The sequence below is a fragment of the Erithacus rubecula genome (genome assembly GCF_903797595.1).
Source record: "Erithacus rubecula genome assembly, chromosome: 3".
Taxonomy (NCBI): domain Eukaryota; kingdom Metazoa; phylum Chordata; class Aves; order Passeriformes; family Muscicapidae; genus Erithacus; species Erithacus rubecula.
In genome coordinates, this window is record NC_136689.1 from 28,152,724 (window position 1) to 28,172,200 (window position 19,477).

The 19,477-nt window shown below is 38.8% G+C and overlaps 1 protein-coding gene and 1 pseudogene across 3 annotated transcripts in view; both read right to left on the bottom strand.

Moving 5' to 3' along the window:
* LOC306798940 (nucleoporin NUP42 pseudogene) lies at positions 1–1,998 on the bottom strand (annotated as a pseudogene). The gene is made up of 3 exons (XR_013777918.1): positions 1,963–1,998; positions 1,231–1,315; positions 1–1,091 (listed from the first exon to the last, which is right to left on the bottom strand). The product of XR_013777918.1 is annotated as a nucleoporin NUP42 pseudogene (transcript).
* KLHL7 (kelch like family member 7) overlaps positions 1,258–19,477 on the bottom strand; it is a 27,151-nt gene continuing 8,931 nt past the window's right edge. The window contains exons 6-12 of one of the 2 annotated variants that reach the window (XR_013773898.1): positions 17,049–17,223; positions 15,742–15,884; positions 10,826–11,066; positions 7,625–7,826; positions 7,256–7,353; positions 2,431–2,517; positions 1,258–1,315 (exon numbers count right to left, since the gene is read on the bottom strand). Coding sequence is in view for 1 of the 2 variants with exons in the window: in XM_079302900.1 (XP_079159026.1) it covers positions 5,402–5,685; positions 7,256–7,353; positions 7,625–7,826; positions 10,826–11,066; positions 15,742–15,884; positions 17,049–17,223 (1,143 nt within the window). In the remaining variant the exon portion in view is untranslated. Of the gene's footprint in view, positions 1,316–2,430; positions 2,518–4,403; positions 5,686–7,255; positions 7,354–7,624; positions 7,827–10,825; positions 11,067–15,741; positions 15,885–17,048; positions 17,224–19,477 lie in introns of those variants that run through there. The other variant, XM_079302900.1, reaches the window with a different exon arrangement.

Genomic DNA, 19,477 nt, shown 5'->3' on the forward strand with positions numbered 1-19,477 from the left:
AACACTGGGATGCTGGAGGATTTTGATAATGAGTGAAGAGGACTGGAGGAAAGTATGGAAGCATCCCGCACAGATCATCTGGTTTCAGTAAAGCTGGCAAATAAAACAAAAGATTTTTGATGGACAAAGGCACACATTCAGCAATAACTATCAGTAAGGTCTCATCAATGAAGTTACAACACCAATTGTTAGGGCAATGGAAAAAAAAGCTTTTGTGGCCAGTCCTACAACCCATGGAGTATACATCTTGAGATAATAAACTGATCCAATAATAGGTTTTAAATACCTGACTGAAACATTCTTTCTTTGGACACCAAATTTTTGACACAGTCTTTGCACATAATTTCACAGGCCAGTATATAGAAGGCAATGTTCCATTTTAGTCTCAAAAGTTCATCTCCCAGATATGAAAAGTCCATCCCAAAATAACGTTCAAAAGCTTATACGTTCGCATTTATTCCTGCAGAAGAGAACTGAAAGAGGAAATAAAATTAACAACATTTAAGAATAAACTTAAAGATCAAAAGCATTTAAAAGTTCTAGTGGTGGTGGCTTAAGAGGAATCTTTCCAGTTGTGAACTCCTTTGCTTCAAACTGTTGCCACTCTTCAGCTGACAGCTCGCTCTTGGGTGTGAATAACTTCTCTGAGCTGGTGGCTGCAGCAGAGGCTGAGGTGACAGCATGTCCAGAGGCACTGGAGCTCTGTCCAAATAAAGCACTGCTGGAAGATGAGGCAGAAGAGCCTACAGGGGCACTAAAGGCTCCAAAGGCTGGGAGCACAGGGGTGCCTGCAGAGTTCACAGCAGAAGCACTGCCAAAGCCTGAAAAGGCAGAAGTGCCAAAGCCACCAGCTGTGGCAGCTGCTTTAAAGGAGAAGGAGGCTGCGGATGGAGCGGCCGGGCTGCCAAAGCCACTGGACTGGGGAGCACTAGGAGAGGATGCTGTCCCAAATGCAGGAGGATTTGCAGCAGCAGCAGAAGAGCTGCCAGCAGCAGGGCTGCTCCCAGGTGAGGTTGAACTGATGAGCCTGGAACTGGCTTTGAAGGAGAAACTGCTGGCACTGCTACTGCTGCTGCTGTTGACAGGAAAGCCTGCAAGTAGAGAATTGACAAAAGATATTAGAATGGGTACCCCAGGGATACTGAACCATTGCTGTATTTCAAAGATGGAGCAGCAGCAGCAAACTGCAGCAAATGTTAAAATGTCTTAGCTCTTAGAAGAGGAAATTACTTGACAGCCCAAAGCTTGAGGTTTGCTGGCCTCCCATTCCAAAGACAGGTGCTGGTTGAGTGCTCGTGCTCTTGAAAGCAGAGAGCTGAAAACATTCCACAGATGTACATGAAAACTAGATTGCAAAACAGAGAATTCTCTCTCTCTCTCTCAGGAACTATTTGAAACAAAAGCAGAGCTGCTCAGTCCCACTGAATCCAACTCAGACCATGCTGGACAGTGATCACTCCTCACAACTGCCTGTTCTTGCACTGCTTTAAGTGCTCTAAGGCCATACACACTCTACTCTGTAAACCCCTCCAGAAATGCAAATCTATTCCTACTGATTGATTTTTGCCTGTCAGTCAGTGAGCTGATCCCCTCTGGGAGCTCTCATTCTCACCTCTTCCTATTCCAGGCTGTGCTCTGTGACTGTATTTAAGGCACAGCTTTGACTCACTCTGTTCTCTGTCCTTGGCCCATCTGTCTCCTGTGGTAAAGCCCAAATCCTGCTGCTCCATCTTCAGCACTGAACACACCAAGGGCTGGGATCACATTACTCAGCCTTCACTGCACCTCCTGCAGACTGCACTCAACTAGAGCCACTTTCTCTGTCTCCCTGACTATTTCATATGGGCTTTAACTCAAGCATTTGCTTCTGAAAAACCATCTCCCTTCACAAGTGTTTGTCACCTTCCCAGGACCAATGATTCTTGCTATCTTCAAATGCTATCCAAAGGGCTTCTCTCCCACCCATCTCCCAATACTGGCATTGGCCAGATACTCCATTTATCCCAAGGTGTCCTGGAGACAAATTCTGGTCCAGTGTGCTGATCCTCTCTTGGAAGAGCCAACATCAGCACATGGGAGAAAAGGTGTGGTGGGAATTGGTCTCTTCTGGTCATGTACACAACCACATCCCAACCTTAAGCTCTGGTTGCTTTCCTGTGGCTTGCAATGAGAGTATTCCGAGGCTGGCATCCAGCTGCTGCCTTGCCAACACAGAACCATCCCTGTGCATGTTTTTCCCCAGTCAGCTGGAGGTGTTTATTATACCACATGCAAATCACTAATTTCAGGAGTCCAGGGAATATATCCAGGTGGTACATCACAATTTCCCCATCTCAGAAGTCTTTGTAACCATAATTAACATCTGTGTAAATTACTTCATTAAAAAATTACATCAGGCATAGAGACATGTTGCTATTTGTGAACACCTACCAAAGCTGTTTTTGCAACTGCAATTAAAGTTTTTCATGGAATCAGTCAATTTTTCCACTGTTCTGCTAACAATTCAACAGCATCTATCTGAAAAGAAAGAGAGAAAAAAGTGAATTCTTTTATTATTGGGGAAGACTTGGAAAAAGGGGGGAAAAAGAAAGAAAGGTGGTCTGTCAACTGATCCAAACAAAGATATTTAGAATTAGAAAAGAAACTTCACTAATCCAACAGAGGAATTTTGCTTTTCTTCCCCTTCAATGTGAAAAGATGCATTTTTTTAAATTAATACAAGATTTCTTTAAATACTCTTACTGTTGTCTTGATGTCAAGTTTTTATGTCTTTACATAAAGAGCAATATTAGATCTGACAGTCTGAGCCAGAACTCTCAGGCAAAAGGATTATGTTATTATAGACCATATGGATCAGCTGCTATTTTGGCATTCTCTTTGGTGCACAGGAATTGAAGGATATTTTGGCATTCTGATTATCTCCTAGAGCTGGGACATAAATAAGTCAAGAGTTGCCACCTGAAGATTGTTAAAAAGTCTTATCCCAAAGACTTGCCCCATCAGTCATCATTTTTAAACTGCTTACACATTTCCCAATTATATTGTTTGCTGTCATATACTCCAGATGCAGTTCTTCTGAAGACACATCTAAAAAGCCTGCAAGGACATGAACAATCAAAAACTTCCAAGAAAACAGATTAATATTTCTAACCACCCTCCGTAGTTACAAAGACACGGGCCTTGGTATGTAGACAGTTCTGAAACAGTCGGAGGCACGAAGGATTCATTAAAGAACTTTAGAGGCGCAAACGCCCCAAATGAACTGGGAAACGCCGGCTCTCTTTAAGCAGGAATCAAGACAAACAACCGCAGCCCTCGGCTCTCCGTATAGTCCCTCGCCTTCCAAAGCTGCCCACCACCGAAGCCGGTGCGAATGGAAACAACACGCAGCTGCAGCTCGCTGCTCCTCGCAGCCAAGCTCCCCGAGCTGCTTCCGCACGGCCCCGTGGCCCGTCCCGCAGTCCCGTGGCCAGAGCTCAACCCTGCGAGCGCCGAGCCGGCCCCGGCCGAGAGCCGCCCGCTCTGCCGCGGGGCGGGCACCGGGGCGGGTCGGGAGCCGCCCGCAGCCCCGCGCCCAGCCCGCCCGGGCACCGCGGGCACCGCCCGGAGCGCGGGCGCCGCTCCCCGAGGCGGCCGCAGCCCCGCAGAGCCGCAGGGCGAGCGCGGCCGCCTGGGCACTGTTCACCCCTCAGGACAACCGGGACCGCCAGTGTAAAAGCGGATGCAAAACGGATAAAAGACCCTCTCCAGTCTAAAAAACCACACAGTTCCCTCCAGAATTCCAGTAGATCGGAATGAAGGAGTGGAGACACCAGGGACGCGTTTTGTGGCAAGGAGAAGTGAAAAGGCAATCGAAAACGGAAGTCACACGCCCTTCACTTACTGCTGAATAAAGAACGGAATTGCAGGAACAACGGAGGCCGTGAGTGCATCTAATCCTGTCTGTACAGGCAGAGTTGTCAGGATGAGGAAGGAAACGAGGCGCAAATCTACAAAGCGCTGACTTTGAAAAACCAGGTTTTACTTAGGAGAAGCTGGAGGAACTTCAGAACTAAAACAGACTAAACATCCACAGCACCAGCGAGGTAGAAGTAGGCAAGCACCAACTTTTGAAGTTAACTCACTAGTCTCATAGAAACAGACCTAAAAAAATCAGCAAGTTAGAAGAGAGGTAACAGAACTACAATGCAGCTATGAATAAACTAGCAGGGAAGCAGGACAGGCATCATTTTGTATAATTTTCCAGAACTGGGAAGAGACACACAATGTCGATGACACCTAAAGCTGGACATGCTGGACTTTGAGGCTGCATGAAAAAATTTACCATCACGTGGGCTGGAAGCATTTACAGAACTCTGTGCTTCTAAACCAGAGATGAATAATCATGCGTGACTTCTGAAGACTTCTGTAAAGTATCTTTAATGACTTGGTTCATGCCATTTAAAAAACAGTAATTTCCAAGAAGAAAATCAATATATCTGTTGTATTGACTTTGCTTTTCTCATTCTTTTCCCATGTTTGCTGATGGTTTGGCATCCACAGTATGTACAGTCTGATGCCTGGGAAGATAGATTGAAAATTCTTTCCAAGTTTCCAACTTGCTAATTATAGTGCACTATTCTCATCGACTTGTCCCACCATTCCCTACCTCAGTGTAATTAACCAAAAAAAAAAAAAAAAAATCAAAAAAAAAATCAAAAAGTCCTTCTGTGAAAGCTCCATTAAATGCTGAAGAGACCATCAAAATGTTTCTCTAGTTTCTATGTATGGCCTCTCTCACCTTAAAAATCTGATAAGCAGTCATGCAAATGATGGAAGAAACTCACTGGAAGAGGACAGCTATCATGATTTAGAGAGCTGTTGAAACATTGAGAATCTTTATTAGACAGCAGTCCTTGGTCTTTCCTGAGAAAATATCTTCATTTAATCCCAGTAAATTTTCTGCAGGTAGGTGTGAAGGAGAAAAAAATTGTTGTTCTTCTTTGTCATGAGCCAAGCTGTATTTACTCACCTTCATTAAAGGAAGTGTCTCTGCAACCGATCCTGATAAAATTTCATTTAACCAGAAATTTTTTCCTCATCAAATGCTTTAGAGGCATTCTAAATATTTGGGTTGGGTCTGTTTAACAAGGCCACAGCCACAGTCCTTTTAAAGGAAGATGTTGTGTGATATCACCTAGGTAAGTGGATTCTCAAAACACATCCCCATCTCTTTAAAACAGACAAGAAAATGGGCGTGACAAAATCCACATCATAAAATATGCTGTATACACAAACTGAACGACTGCCTCTCATTTTTTTTCCCCTGTTACTAAATTTAACATGGTTCAGCAAAACATGGAAGCAAAGGACCAATAACTTCCCAAGTCCTCGAAGAATGCCTTGGCATCTCCTACAGTCTTCACATCTCTAGAGTTTCTTCATTTGCCCCACAAGTGTCTACAACACAGATTAAACAACTCGTCACTGGGAAAGCACGGACTTTGGAGTTGGCTATCCACTTGTCTGTTTCAGTGTTATATTCAAGAATGTGCCCTAAGCGACCAACACCCTGAAAACCAGCCAGGACATAGACTATAGATCCCACTGCAGCACACTTCACTGTTACACCTTTCCATGGCATTGGAGACACCATCTTCCATTCATTCATCTTGATATCGTAATATTCTACATTATCAAGGCCACCTACAAAGCAATGAGACAGATAACTGCTTATTATGTTGCACTGTATGGACTGCACTAAAGCATACAGCATACAAACTTCAGTCTTTATTTTCAAGGTTTCAAAAACCCTACACTTAAAAAAGCAAATCTGAAACACACCCCAGTTTCTAAACTAGCAGCTTATCCTTGTACAAATGCAAAAACAGAGAAAAGTGAAAAGGAGATAGAAAGTAAGATGTATTCTAACAAATTTCCACTTATGCTTTCTAGAGATTCCAATATGTTACCTCATGAACAGAAGAACTTTCAATGCTGAATTTCTGATGGATTTGGGGCTAGTGACTAAAACTCAGGAATTACCTGAAACTTCCCTATAGCAATGATATTTCATTCTAGAGAGCTCCTGGGTACTTTTAGAAAAACTGGCTATTTATGATAGATGAGGTCTCTTGTCATGATGATACTAAAATCATGGAAGTGTAAAACCTGATGCCCTTTGAAAAGGGCAAAAGGAACCAAAAGTTGATAGAGAAGACTAGAATTTGTGACTAAGATTTGCTTCTTTAAGAAATGTGCTAGTAATTACACTTGACAATAACTACAAACATTCTGCTGTCCCTATTTAAATAAGTTTTCACTTCCAGTACTGAACTATTAGATCTGAGAGATTAAGAAATCTCCCTATCATGTTAACAGATACCAGTTTTTCACCCCAGACATAACTCTTCCTCATTTTATCCCAGTAAGAACAATTTTAAACTTTTCCAAGAGGAGCATTCAATGAATACATTTATATTTTGCAAGATGGCAGATTATGGAATGATAAAATGTTTGTGCAATAAATGTATCTATTATTTTTGAATTAGGAATCAATCACAATGGAATAGTTCCAGTAGCTAATTAAAAATCAAGCTATATTCTAAAATAGTATTCATCTGAAATCAAGAATTCCACTTCCTATAAATAGTGATTAAAAAATGAGAATTTTTCATTTTGACAAGCATTTCAGAAACTCTATGCAATTCTTCTTGTAAAGCATTATTCTTCTAGTTTGAAAGACAAGGAGACAGGTAGATCATAATTGACCTTGCCATGACAGTAAATCATATTTCAAAACTAGAGCAGTCAAAAGAGGTCTCACATTTTAACCATTTTTCAACACCACACTAGATCTAAGTCTTTAGACTGAAATTTCTAAAATAGTGGCTACACCTTTACCTGTCTCTCAAAAGAATATTAAAATCTCTGAAAACACATGAGTAACTACCCCCCCCCTCCCCCCAAAACAAACAAACAAATCTTTTATCAGATGCCTGGTCTAGCCATATTAACTGCTTCAGAACTGGGCTACAGTAGAGGTGCATATCTGAACTTGACTGTCATTAGTACAAGAATTTGAAAAATAAGATAACAGTGAAATGGAGATGTAAAAGGAAGAAGGCAACACAGATGTGACGACAACAGGACATGTCTGATGGTGCTGCTCAAAGATTTTTCAGCTGAACAGAGTGGAATGAATTCATTCCAGAACAGAAAAAAAAACCCCATGAAACCATGTGGGACCAGCTAAAGAATAATAGAGTTAAAGTACCTAAACTATTTTGTCCACCCACAGCAAATATCTTGTCCTTTACAAACACCAGCCCATGATTCTTTCTGGCTTCAATCATTGGACACAGTTCAGTCCACCTGGGGAAAAGAAATCAAACAGAGAAGGACAAATCACCATCTGGTTGATAGAAAATAAGTATAACCTATCATTAGGAAAATAAAACATGAAAGAAAGCTGCTTAAGAAAAACCATGTTTTAAGTAGAACCACAAATAACTGATTTCTTGATTCTGACTCAGGAAAAATTCCTTACCAGAGTTTTTCCTGTAGTCATCTACACTTCAGTCATTTACAGAGCTAGCAAAGATGCCAAGTGACTAAAGCCATCCTGACTTAAAACAACACTTACGTTTCTGTGGCTGGGTCGTAAACTTCACAGGAATTCAGGACTCTTCCGGAAACATTGTTTCCCAGGCTCCCTCCGCATACATAAATGAGCCCATTCGCCTCTACCATTCCATGGCTGCATCGCTGAGTCAGCATGCTGGGCTTTGTGTGCCAGCTCTCTGTTCTCGTGTCATAGCATTCAAATAAATACAGTGCAGAATTGCCTTAAAAGAAATAGAAACCCACCAAAGTAGCATTAATCTTTGTGGTTGTCTTTTAAGAGGAGTCTAACAGCAATTATCAAATTGATGCTTTGTTTGTTAGAGGAAAAGGGAAAGCTGCTTTCCCACCTCCAAAAATAGAACTAACCAGCTTTAAACTTGGGATTATTCAGAAAGCATGTACTTGTAATTATTTTGACTCTTTTGTTCAAAAATACATGAGTTTATAAAATTGCTATTTGTGTTTTAAAACAATAAGAAAAAATTGTTTTGTTTTTTTTTTTCTTGGAGGGGAATAAATGCTAAATAGAGGCACATATAAATTTCCCATCCCATTGTCATCAGCTATGCTACTCTTACTAATTGGAAATATATTGAACTTTCAGATGTGAAGACGAATCCAGTTTTGTAAACTCACTACAGGTTTATGAGTCTTATTCCTCTAAGCAGTGTGATTAGCCCAATACCCAGAATACTTGTTGCCTTTGGAATTTGATAGCTTATGTCATAACATACTCCTGGAATTATTAGCAACCACAAAACAGCTACCTCTGCCCAATTTACTTTGTTCCTGAGGACTGGTAGATACTTATTGTCTGGAAGTGCAGGTTCTGTGTACTCTTCCCTCAAAAGCCAAGAAAACTATTACTGAAATCAATTCTTCCAATGAAGATAGATGGGGGCTCAAAACTCCTGCTCAGTTAAGTGACCAAATCATAGCCAAGGCAGAGAAGGCTGAACACAACTTTCTCAGAAAAGAACATCCTTCTTCTCTTTGTTTCAAAAGATATATTCACCTAGGACATTTAAAGGTGCCTTTTCTTGTTCCTGTTTTACCTTGACTTTCTACTTCTAAAAATTAAGCATGTCATACTAGCAGCACTTACTACCAGCAGAGGATTTGAACCTTCAAAAGGATGCTATGTTTCCAGACCCAAAATAACCCCTGTGAACACACTCCTAAAAATGTGCACTTGTTCACTCCCACCCTATCATTCTCACTATCACCAAAAACTGTATAGAGTGTGACATTTTCTTCTTTTATGTAAACAGATGTTTTCTTTGATGTAAAGAAACATTCTTATTGCTTTGAAGTTGTAAATTCCTATCCATGGAAAATCCAGACCTGTTTTTTTTTTTTGGTTTTTTTTTTTGTTTTTTTTTAAACAGGCTAAAGCTTCCATTTTCAGTATAATGTTAAGTATTTTTTCTGCATTGAAATGAGTGGAAGCATCTGTTATGTTCACCTTCCAAACTCTGCTAGTTATTGCAAATAGAACAGGACTCCCATCAATTCAAGAAGGGGAAATGAGCCATGTTGTCTGTAATGGACTGGCACAGTACTCCAACCTCTTCAATTGATGGAAAAAACATGCAATTTTTAGATTTCTTTACAACTAAGCACACTGCAGCATTTTGTCAGATTAATGCTTTCAACATAACTGCCTGCTTCAAATTAGAAAACACTAGATTCAGGAGAGACAGACCTTTCCAAACTTTCAGTATTCACTGAATTCTGAAGAAAAAATACAAGCAAAATAAACTCCATTATTAATGTTTAGCTTTTCCTATTCTGTCTTGATTAATATTTATGGAAAGCAAAGTGAAACTCTGCAGTAATGTGAGGGTGCATTCATAAGAAAACTGCTACATTAAAATTTCAACTATAGTTGTATTAACTATTTACTATGCATTAGAAAATATACTGTAGAATCAAAACTTTCTATTGTAATTCCCCATGAGTTGAAATATGGGAAACTGTGAAGATTTATGAGATGTTGTAGTGTTCCAAGTTTCCCAATGTTAGGCTTAGTTAAGCCTATTTCAAGTAATGGGAAAGGTGCTATTTCACATTCACCACACGAGGTGGCAGCTGGGAGCTGCTTATTCTGCTGCTACATTAGACCTCTTAAATATTTTAGAGGTCAGATTAACATGACCTAAATGTTGCAACCTCCATTAAGTGACTTATCCATGTCAAGCACTGATCATGACAATTCTCTCCTCTGTTCACCTCCCTGTGCAGCAAGGCAGACCTCAAAAGGATCTTCATTCTAGGATTTTTTCCCATTTGTTTTTATTCCCCAGAACATAGCCTTATTAGCATAGTTATTTTTATGAGTATACCATGTCTGCATTTCAACTTTTGGGTTGCTGATGATGTATCATGTTTAGACAAAATAAAATGTTACTGCAACACCACACTATAAATCATCTTTTAGGCTTTTTGAAAAGAGAAAAAAATCCCAATGGTATTTTATTTTCTTTACTATGCTGAATAATAACATCTAAAGGAAATATCATTTCTCCATTTGTGGAAGCAAACCAACAAAATAACAGAAGATAACTTCTGTCATTTGACAGAAAAATTGGACAAATTCCTTTACCAAGGAACCAAGTACAATTTCACCACCAAAAGCAGTAGTTGTAAAAGTTAGACCACCTCATCAGGCCAAACATATACTTTATAAAAGGAAAGCTGCTGTCAAAATGCAGCTATTCTGGTCACACATTCCTGAAAATTTTAAACTACACAGAATTCTGTGGATTTATAGCAGAAAGATAAGAGTGGGACTCCCAAAATAGATTTCATTGAATTACACCATCATAGAATGGTTTGGGTTGGAAGAGACCTTAAAGATCATCTATTTCTAACCCTTTTGCCATGGACAGGGACACCTTCCACTAGATTAGGTTGTTCAGAGCTCCATCCAACTTTGTTCCTATTTAACTCTTTATGAGCTGCAGTGTACTTTTTACTCCAGTTAATGTAAATATTATTAATTTCAATCAGTGAAAGCATTTTCAAAACATAACAGAAATAAGTTGTTGGACTGGGTGAAGGGGGACAAAATTCTAAACATGGGAAAATAAATTCATTAGGCTAACATGGCAACGTGCACTTTCTTGTCAACAAAATCATGCAAAAAAACCAGAAAAATTTCCAGCTATCTTTCTTTGTGCTTTTTTTTTGTTTGTTTTAAAGATTTTTAGTGTCTTACCCACTTCTGAACCACCAGATGTATAAATTTTGCCCTCAGCAGCACAGGCTGCAAGGCTATCTCGAGGTGTTGGAGGTCCTAGCTTGGAATACCAGCTATCCTTCACCACATTGTAGCAGTCCATTCGCTTTATAGGGAAGAGCTGGGAACCACCCAAAATATAAACTACGTTGTCCCAGAAGACACAAGCTGCATCCCTGCGCTTTTCAAAGGGACATCGGATGTCTGTCCAGCTGTAATCCTGCATTACAAAGAACAAGTAATGTCTAATAGATTATAACACTTACCTGCACAGTGAGTGTTTTTCAAACAGAGCTTTTCATAGAGATTTAGATATGGTCAGTTTTAAGTTCCTTTTCAAAACAAACATGAACATTGTTTATTGAAGAATACTCCTCAGGCGTACTCTTGAAAAATTCTCTTAGACACAGATATAGTTAGCTGCAATGAACCATGACATTATGAATTTCTATTTTCTCATTCCCTGTGTGCACCCAGTACAGCTTCCCTGAAAAACAGTTTTGGTGTTTTTTCCAACACAATTGACCTCCTGCTGCTATCATGTTAGAAACAATGCATGTAATCAATAAAGTAGGATTGCATTTTCTTTTATAGCAATGGAAAATGACATCTTACATATAGTAACAGATTCTTTCTAAAAAATAATAAAATACAGAAAGTACCAAACAAAGACAATGGAAAAAGAAGATAATATCCAAATTGACAAGCAACTCAGTAAAAAAGCTCTGATACATACTTTATTACCATGACAACTAGAAGCTTATTTACAGAATTTACAAAACACAAATGTTCTATAGCTATCCACAGTTGATAGCATGAGAAATAGGGTAATGCTCCATTACAAATACTGGCAGTCATGATGCCTAGAAACTGATTTTGCATGGATTAGCAAAATCAGCAAGTATCAAATACGAGCAGTAATGCCCAAAGCCTTAAAAACACCAAACTCAACAACTGACGGCAGACCAGGATAGCATACAGCACGAGAAACGCTTCTTGAGTAATAGCATCTCACATATTCCATGAGCATAGCTTGAATCCTATACTGAACAGGAAAGTATGGGACCTTAACTGTTATCTGTGCCACCTCAAGAAGGTCTACCTCAACCTGCTGAATGACCTTCACTGTAATGATTCACACAAGACGTTACATCAGTACATTTTCTTAGCAAGGACATACTTCAAACACCTTGGTCAATGAGGAAGAACAGCGACTCCTACATGGGGGTTCAAAGAAAGAGAGGCAGAGCATGTTATAGTCCAGAACATCTTACAATCTTTTCTTGTAGCATCCCCCATATCAAGAAGAGCTGTCAGCTGCATGTGGCCCTTTATGGTGAGAAACAGGTCCTGGGGCATCCTAGAAAGGAAAGCCATACTACAGCATGGCAAAATAAATAGCTGCATAAATCTTAAGAAAATGTCTCAGTGCATTGTGTAAGATCAACATACTTTCTAGCTCAAACTTCTGGCAATTTTACAAAATATCCCATTGTTTTTCTTTACTGTTATGAAGGGCTGTGATCTGACCCACTTTATGGCATCTGTTCATGTATCCATTTCATCCATACCTTTATCAAATGAAAAGCCATAACTTGAGCATACTCAGCAATATCCTCCTCTTTCAGCAGGAGGCAATTTAGGTCATCCTCTTGCAATGCTCTTCAATGTTAGTCTGTACCACATAGAACTGATTTCAATTTTTGAATTTAACACAGTAAGGAATTATGCAGAAGTGTTGCTTTACACCACAGTCAAGATCCACACAGCCCTGGTTGGTGCAAGTCTCAGCTCTGGGGGACTGAGTAGGGAAAGATGGATCAAGGTAAGTATATGGTGACTCCCTGCTGATCTCTGTTTTCATCAAAGTGCAATGGAGGACACCAGAGGCAAAAGCTATACCTTTTTCTATTTAATCAGTTTATTGAATCACTTATTAAAACTACCTGAACTCCTGAGAGCCTCAAGACCCTGTGACAAGAATGGCACACACAATTACGGGCCCTGTGAAAAAGTACCTTTTGTCATTTAAAACTCTTCCTCATTTTCAGTTGATTCCTCTTCCAAGCTTGTCATTTAAACAAGCAGACATGCCCACTGTGGATCACCTCCCCAGTAACAGCTTACTGACTACAGCTCTATCTCCTCATAAAAGGTATGCTGGTTCCCTTAATCATCAACAAATAGCATTGCCAGGCATCTGTTACTTTTTATTTGCCTTTGTTGAATTTTGCACTGCTGAGAATTTAAAACTTCCAACCATTTCTGGCCACTAGAGATTGTAATTTCAAAAGAATAAGCATATTGCTGACACAAAATCTCAATCATATATAAATTCTGTACTGAGAATTCATAAAACAAAACAAGTATTTTATTCCCAATATAGAGAATTTTTTAATATTCTGTGAAAAATTCAACAAGAAAATGCTTCCCACAACTGTTAATAGAATATCTAAGATTTCTAGCAGTACTCTGAAATCATGTATGTCTACTCAAATTAGTGCCAGACTGCTCCACAAGTGTTATGCCTGTCTGCATCTGTCCCGTTGCACCATTTTGCTTTCTAGATGAAGTACATGCACCAATAGAAATTCCAGTTACAGTGCAACAAAGATTGCAAATATAGTCTTAAAATAACACTGCTAACATTCTCAAAAAATAAAACACAGTATCCAAACCAGTCTTATTTAAATAACTCTTCTGACAACAAGGAAATTAATATCAGCGTTAGAGACTAATTTTGTGTGCAAAGGAATCAGTGAAAATTACAATTTTTGCACTAGTTTTATCATATAACAGCTATGGAAACTCATATTGCAACCAAGAAAAATATCTTCAGAAAAAAACATGACCTCTATTTCGAATTGTTTATGACATGTAAGAATTTAATTAAATTTCTGATTTCAATTAAAATCAGAATTGAAGGACTAGGTCACTATTCAATCAGTTCAACAGACGAGCAAAATTCTAATTTTTTTCCCAAGGTCCTAACCTTGCAAAAGTACATACACAAGCTTAATTCTCTGTTCTGTGACCCTCCCATCATCTCTTGATGAGACCAATTAAAGTGATTAAAATTAAAATGATAATTCAGCAGGGGTTCTGGATCCTTGGTTTGTTACATTTAATAAGCTATTGTCACAGTTTAAAGATTAAAATCAAATACTCAAGCAAAACATCCAGAAAAGGACCTTTAAATAGCTTAAGAGTAGGAAATGAAGTAAAAGCTGTTCAACAAGACATGACAGGCTGGCTAAGAGTACCCAAGGAAGCATATAAGCACTAGGAAAACATAGAAGGAACACATGCTTGTTAGAATAAAGATCTCCAATCACCCACTTTTTAAATTTTCCTTCCCAGCCCAAATCTTCCCCCACTCCTCATTCCACATTAAGGGCTGTAAATCTTGATTAAGAGGCAATTCTTCAAAATTTCTTCCAAATTCAGTTATTTTTCAGTGTTACACCTGGACAAGTAGTCTATGAAAGATAAAGCTCTTTTAACCTATGCTTTATGTAGACTTTTACAGACACTGATTTTTGTCTACAAAACAGATTTCTTTGCCAAAACCATGCAACTGCTTGAAAAATTACGAATGCCTGGATCAAAGGCTTCCCAAACTTAGACCTTGGAAAGGAGAGAATTTTCTGCTCTGTACCCCTCACCTCCTCACCCCCAGATAAAGTGCTGCTTATCTTGAGTATGTATATAAAGGAAAAAGGCAGTCATTAGTTAAGAATTTTGAATTCCCAATAGGAATAAATATTAAGTGTCTCTCAAGCTAAGTCAGCAAAGTTTGGTAGGTTTGGGGCTTTTTCCCACTAGACTTGAGTGGTACTCAGAGAAAGTGGTTTGAATTTTATCTTACAAAAGGAATGTGAAAACAAGCTCAAGACATATCCCAGAGGCTCATTCATTCAGAATTAGATTTGACAGGGCTCACATTTTGACTATAAAGTTCACACAGCACACAAAACTGTTTGAAATTTTAACAAGCATTTAATATGCTGAGATAGAACCAAAATTTCTTCAACAAAATTTTACATGCATGGGATCTCATAACTTAAGAGAGCCCTGATGTTTATACAGCAAATTTGTTCTGTATGTGCTGGCCTGGTAAAACAGGGTATATGGGTAATCCTTCTGCATGCACTTGATGTTTTTAGACCCTTTAGTCTGCATAGCTGAAATATACACCATTCCTGTGGCTTGATTTTATTCAAGAAACATGGGAACAAATTTCAGGAAAAGCTTGCTTGCTCTAAATTGACCATCTCTAAGGTTTTTGTTGTGGAAACTCACTCTTTTCCACTTGGGTAGTACTTGGTTCCTCATTCTTTTCCTATATACTCAAGAACAAACAAAACTGTGAACTATTGAGATTTAGAAGTGGTTGTGTATCTATAATAAATGCACTAAAAAACTATAAAAACTGGGTTCTACACTAACATACTAGCCAGTAACTTAACACATGCTAAAAAAACCTACTTTGAGTTAATCTCTAAACACCTAGGTGCATGCACATGCATACAGACTTTCATATATTCCTAACCAACTGCCTGATGTTTTAGTGACCTTTTTTTTTTTTTATTTGCAGCTGTGGAATGCACATACTAATCAATGCTCAACTCAGATAGACTGATCAGCTCTCCATATCTAATATTGCTAAGAAACAAACACAATCATTCTATTCAAAATGAAGTATTACATCTAGGTACACAGACTTAAAAAATACTTAATTAACCATATTCTTCCAATTGTACACTCAAGAGGGAGGGAATACTTCCTTCCTAGTATCATTTTGTAGATCATTATGTCTTAGTTAGTATCATTAGCAAGGAAAACAGGTAAGATTACAAACAGTGAATCTTAATGCATTCTGAGGTAACGATTACCTTGGGATTAAAATATCTGCAGGACTGGGGCTGAGAGCCTCCAAACAAAGCAATGCGATAATCGTGTTTTTTTCTTCTTGGCCGGGTTCCTTCCACTAACTCTTCTCGGTCTTCCGGGGAAAGGAGGTGGTATCGCATCCCACCTGCAAGGAAGACAACAGCTGCTGCAGACCCAGGGGGGCTCACACATGGACAGAGATGCTTCAGAGGCAGGGATGGGGGAGAGAAGCAAGGGAGGGAAAAGAAGAAAACCAAGTTTCTACATTAGACCTATACGGCTTTGATTCAAAATGTTAGAATGCACTGCAGCATGTGAGGGTGGGGAACATACATCCAGATTCATACCCTATTCCAAACTGGCTGCTCCATGTGAAAACAGGACAGATATACACTCATGTTATGTACCACCGGATTCATCAGCTCATTTATCTAATATTAACAAGCAATTAAGATTGTTGCATTGAAACAGTCAAAAGGAAGCAAGCCCAAAAGAAAGCATTCTAAAGAGTACAAAAATATCAGTGACATCATATGCCACTAAAACCAGACAAAAATCCTTATTTCCTGTAAAATGCACCCAACTTGGTGTCACACAAAAAAGTATGACTCTGATGTCAAATGTCAGTGAATACTTACCAACATATAGGTTAATTTGAATCCTGCTCATTGAGTCTGAAGGAAAACAGTTGTGTACTGATTTTTAGATCTATACTAAATTGAAGCCAACTAGTTAACTGCTACTGAAATTGCTTTTCTTTCTTACATGATAAATTTTTACAAATGGTGTCTAAAAACAAAAAGGAAGCTTCCTATTTCATTTGCATCCTGAGAATGCAAATGCAGGATCAATCATCAGTATATAATAGATAAAAACAATAAAACACATCTAAAATTCTAATTTGCTTAGGAAAGCTTTAAAATATTCAAAATGTTGACATACTTCTTTTATTAATGCACATGTTAACATGAACAGTATTGAAGTTATGAGCCTATCACAAAGGCAGACTAACTTTCAGTTACCCTAATTCATTGTCATTGACAAAATCTCCATTCCATTACTTCTCATGGAGTTCATGCCATTTGCTAGGAGAAAACAAATGAAAGTCACACTGTTACATAAAATGAGTTTTATTTACATAATAATCTGCTAATCCAACTTCAACTAAACACAGCATCCTAGAAAGAACACAGATGAATTTAATGTGAAAATGTTAGAGCATTTTAAAGCCAACAATTTTCAAAATTTTTCAAAGCATTTTTAAAATGATACAGAACAACACAAAGATTTCAGCTAGAGGTCAACTTACTGATCACCATTTTAAGGCATTCTGGGTTATCCTGAATAAGTGGTTCAGCCTGAACTGTTTTACTTAAGAAGTTCTTTGATATTAGAGGAAATCGGACTTTAGCAAGAATATCAACCATGTAGGGCTGGCGATTTGGCTCATCATACTTCAGCCATCTGACTGCTGCATCATAAACCTTAAACAGAGACAAGGAGAGAAGGGGATTAGGTACATCACCACAGCAAGACAAGTAAGAACCTTAATGCTATCCATGAATTGCTATCTATAATGCTTGCTGGAGGTTAACATATACTAACTTTTTATTATGTGGGGATCCCATTGACATCTTTAAAAAAAAATAAAAACTAAAAACCCCCCTACAACAAAAGTCAACCAAACCCATAGACAATGCTGAAACAAGTAAAACAAATGCACAACCACTGAATAAATCTCATCTACAACCTTTGACTACAACTTCTGCTGTTTAACTTTTTTCCCTTCAAATGGAAAAGATGAATCTTCAATTCACATTTATGTGGGTAGCTCCAGTACCAGGTTAAGTCTCATACTCTTCAAGTTCTGTGCCAAAACATTAGTAATGCTTTCACAGAAATGAAATTACTTCCACTTGATATAGTCTCCCGAGGTGATAAACTGGTTTTCTTACCAAATCATCATGTTGGATGTCCAAATACATTGCTATGTTTGTGTCTTAGGGAACCATTTAAATCAAAGTTTTAAATTGCAAACTACTGTAAATTTACCAGTGTCTCCCCTTTTTCTCCTCCTCACTGGAAATGATAATGGGTTTTCTTAGGGGTCAGAGAAGATAGAACAGGGAAGATGATCAAGAAATCTGCTCTATTTATAATTGTCTGCTGGGTCAGGAAGAAATGAAAAAAAAGATTTAGGATTACATGTACACTCTGCTACTTTCACGTTGCTCTCAGACACAGCCAGCTTTTCTAGTAGCACTGACTCTGAAGTGGCAGGACAACCTCACTGTAAGTAACAGCACAGCCGCTGCCTACAGCTGTAGCTGAAACTGGTCACAGTGATTGGTGCTGAGTGACTGAGATGCAACATGGAAAGACACTGCATGGAAGAATTACTCAGGACTACTAGACCACCCCAGCTGTAACTCTGCAAAGTTACCAGGGAATGTGGGAAAGCAAAGAAAAAAATAATTAAAAGTTCGATTCCATCAGCTAAGGAAATTCAACAGAATGACCTGAACATGAACATTGTATAGGACAGACTGTACTCAATGCTACCTTCTCTTTTTTCCAAAATCCAACTATGCTCCACACCAAAACAAAAGTTAGAGTATAATGTCAGCTTTCTAGCACTAGTCCTAAAATACAAGATTCCTGTAGAACAACTGTCAAACTTCTGTAGTTTTCTACAGAACACCACCAGTTTGCTAAAGGAATTTTAATAATGCTATGCTGAATACATAACATTTCTACCACTGTTGCCAGGCTAAAGCACAACATCCTACCTTACCAACAGAACTTAGAGAATATAAATCTAAAGTGTCATTTTGGCTGCAAGTGAAATGACACTTCCAGCTCTGAGAATGTTATCCCATGATCTGAACTCTTCCCAGCACCAAGCAAGAATGCTGAACTGTGACATTACTCATAATTATATCTGAAACAAACCAAGTACCATATTCAATCCCCTGATATTATCCCCCACTCTTACTAATTCTTATCTTCATAAGTTACATCACCATACAGTAGGACAAATTACTAAACCTTAATGCTTCAAATCAATTCCTCTGCCTGTTGGAAGTCAATGTCAATGGAAACACAGTCAGCAGAACATCAGTTTCCAAGAGGATATACACACCATCTCAGCTACAACATCCCTCTGGTGCACTTCAAAGGTATGAGTCAACTCATGATGCCACACCCACACAAACTTAAATTACCTAATTCAAGCACCAGAACAGCACAGCTACAAAGGTAAGATTTCAGTTTGTTTTCAACAGCTTTGACTAAGAAGCTACGAGTAGCACTCAACTGCTACAACCACCAGCCTGTGCTGCAGTGTAGACACCTATGTGCTTCCTATTTTCCTGCAGTAGAAAGAACAAGCTGGTAAACAATCATTCAGGACTGTGCTCTAAGCTGAATCAAGCATTCCAAATGGGACAGCTGTGAATGTAATTTCTACCACAGGTTACAAATTTTAATTGAGTGAACTCCAGGCTTCTTTCAGCCACCTAAACTTTTTTATGTCCAGTCCCTAAAAATGGGTCTTCCAGCAATCCACCATTGCCAATGCATGTAGCTTTCAGTGTTTTACTCATCTTATTTCCAAGTATCCCAGTTCCCCAAGCTTCTATGTATATGTTTCCATCAGAAAACTCCTCTCTGGAATGGGCTAGGCCATACTCAGGTAGAAATGTGCATCCATTAAGGTGCAGTTTGCTCACCACTTTG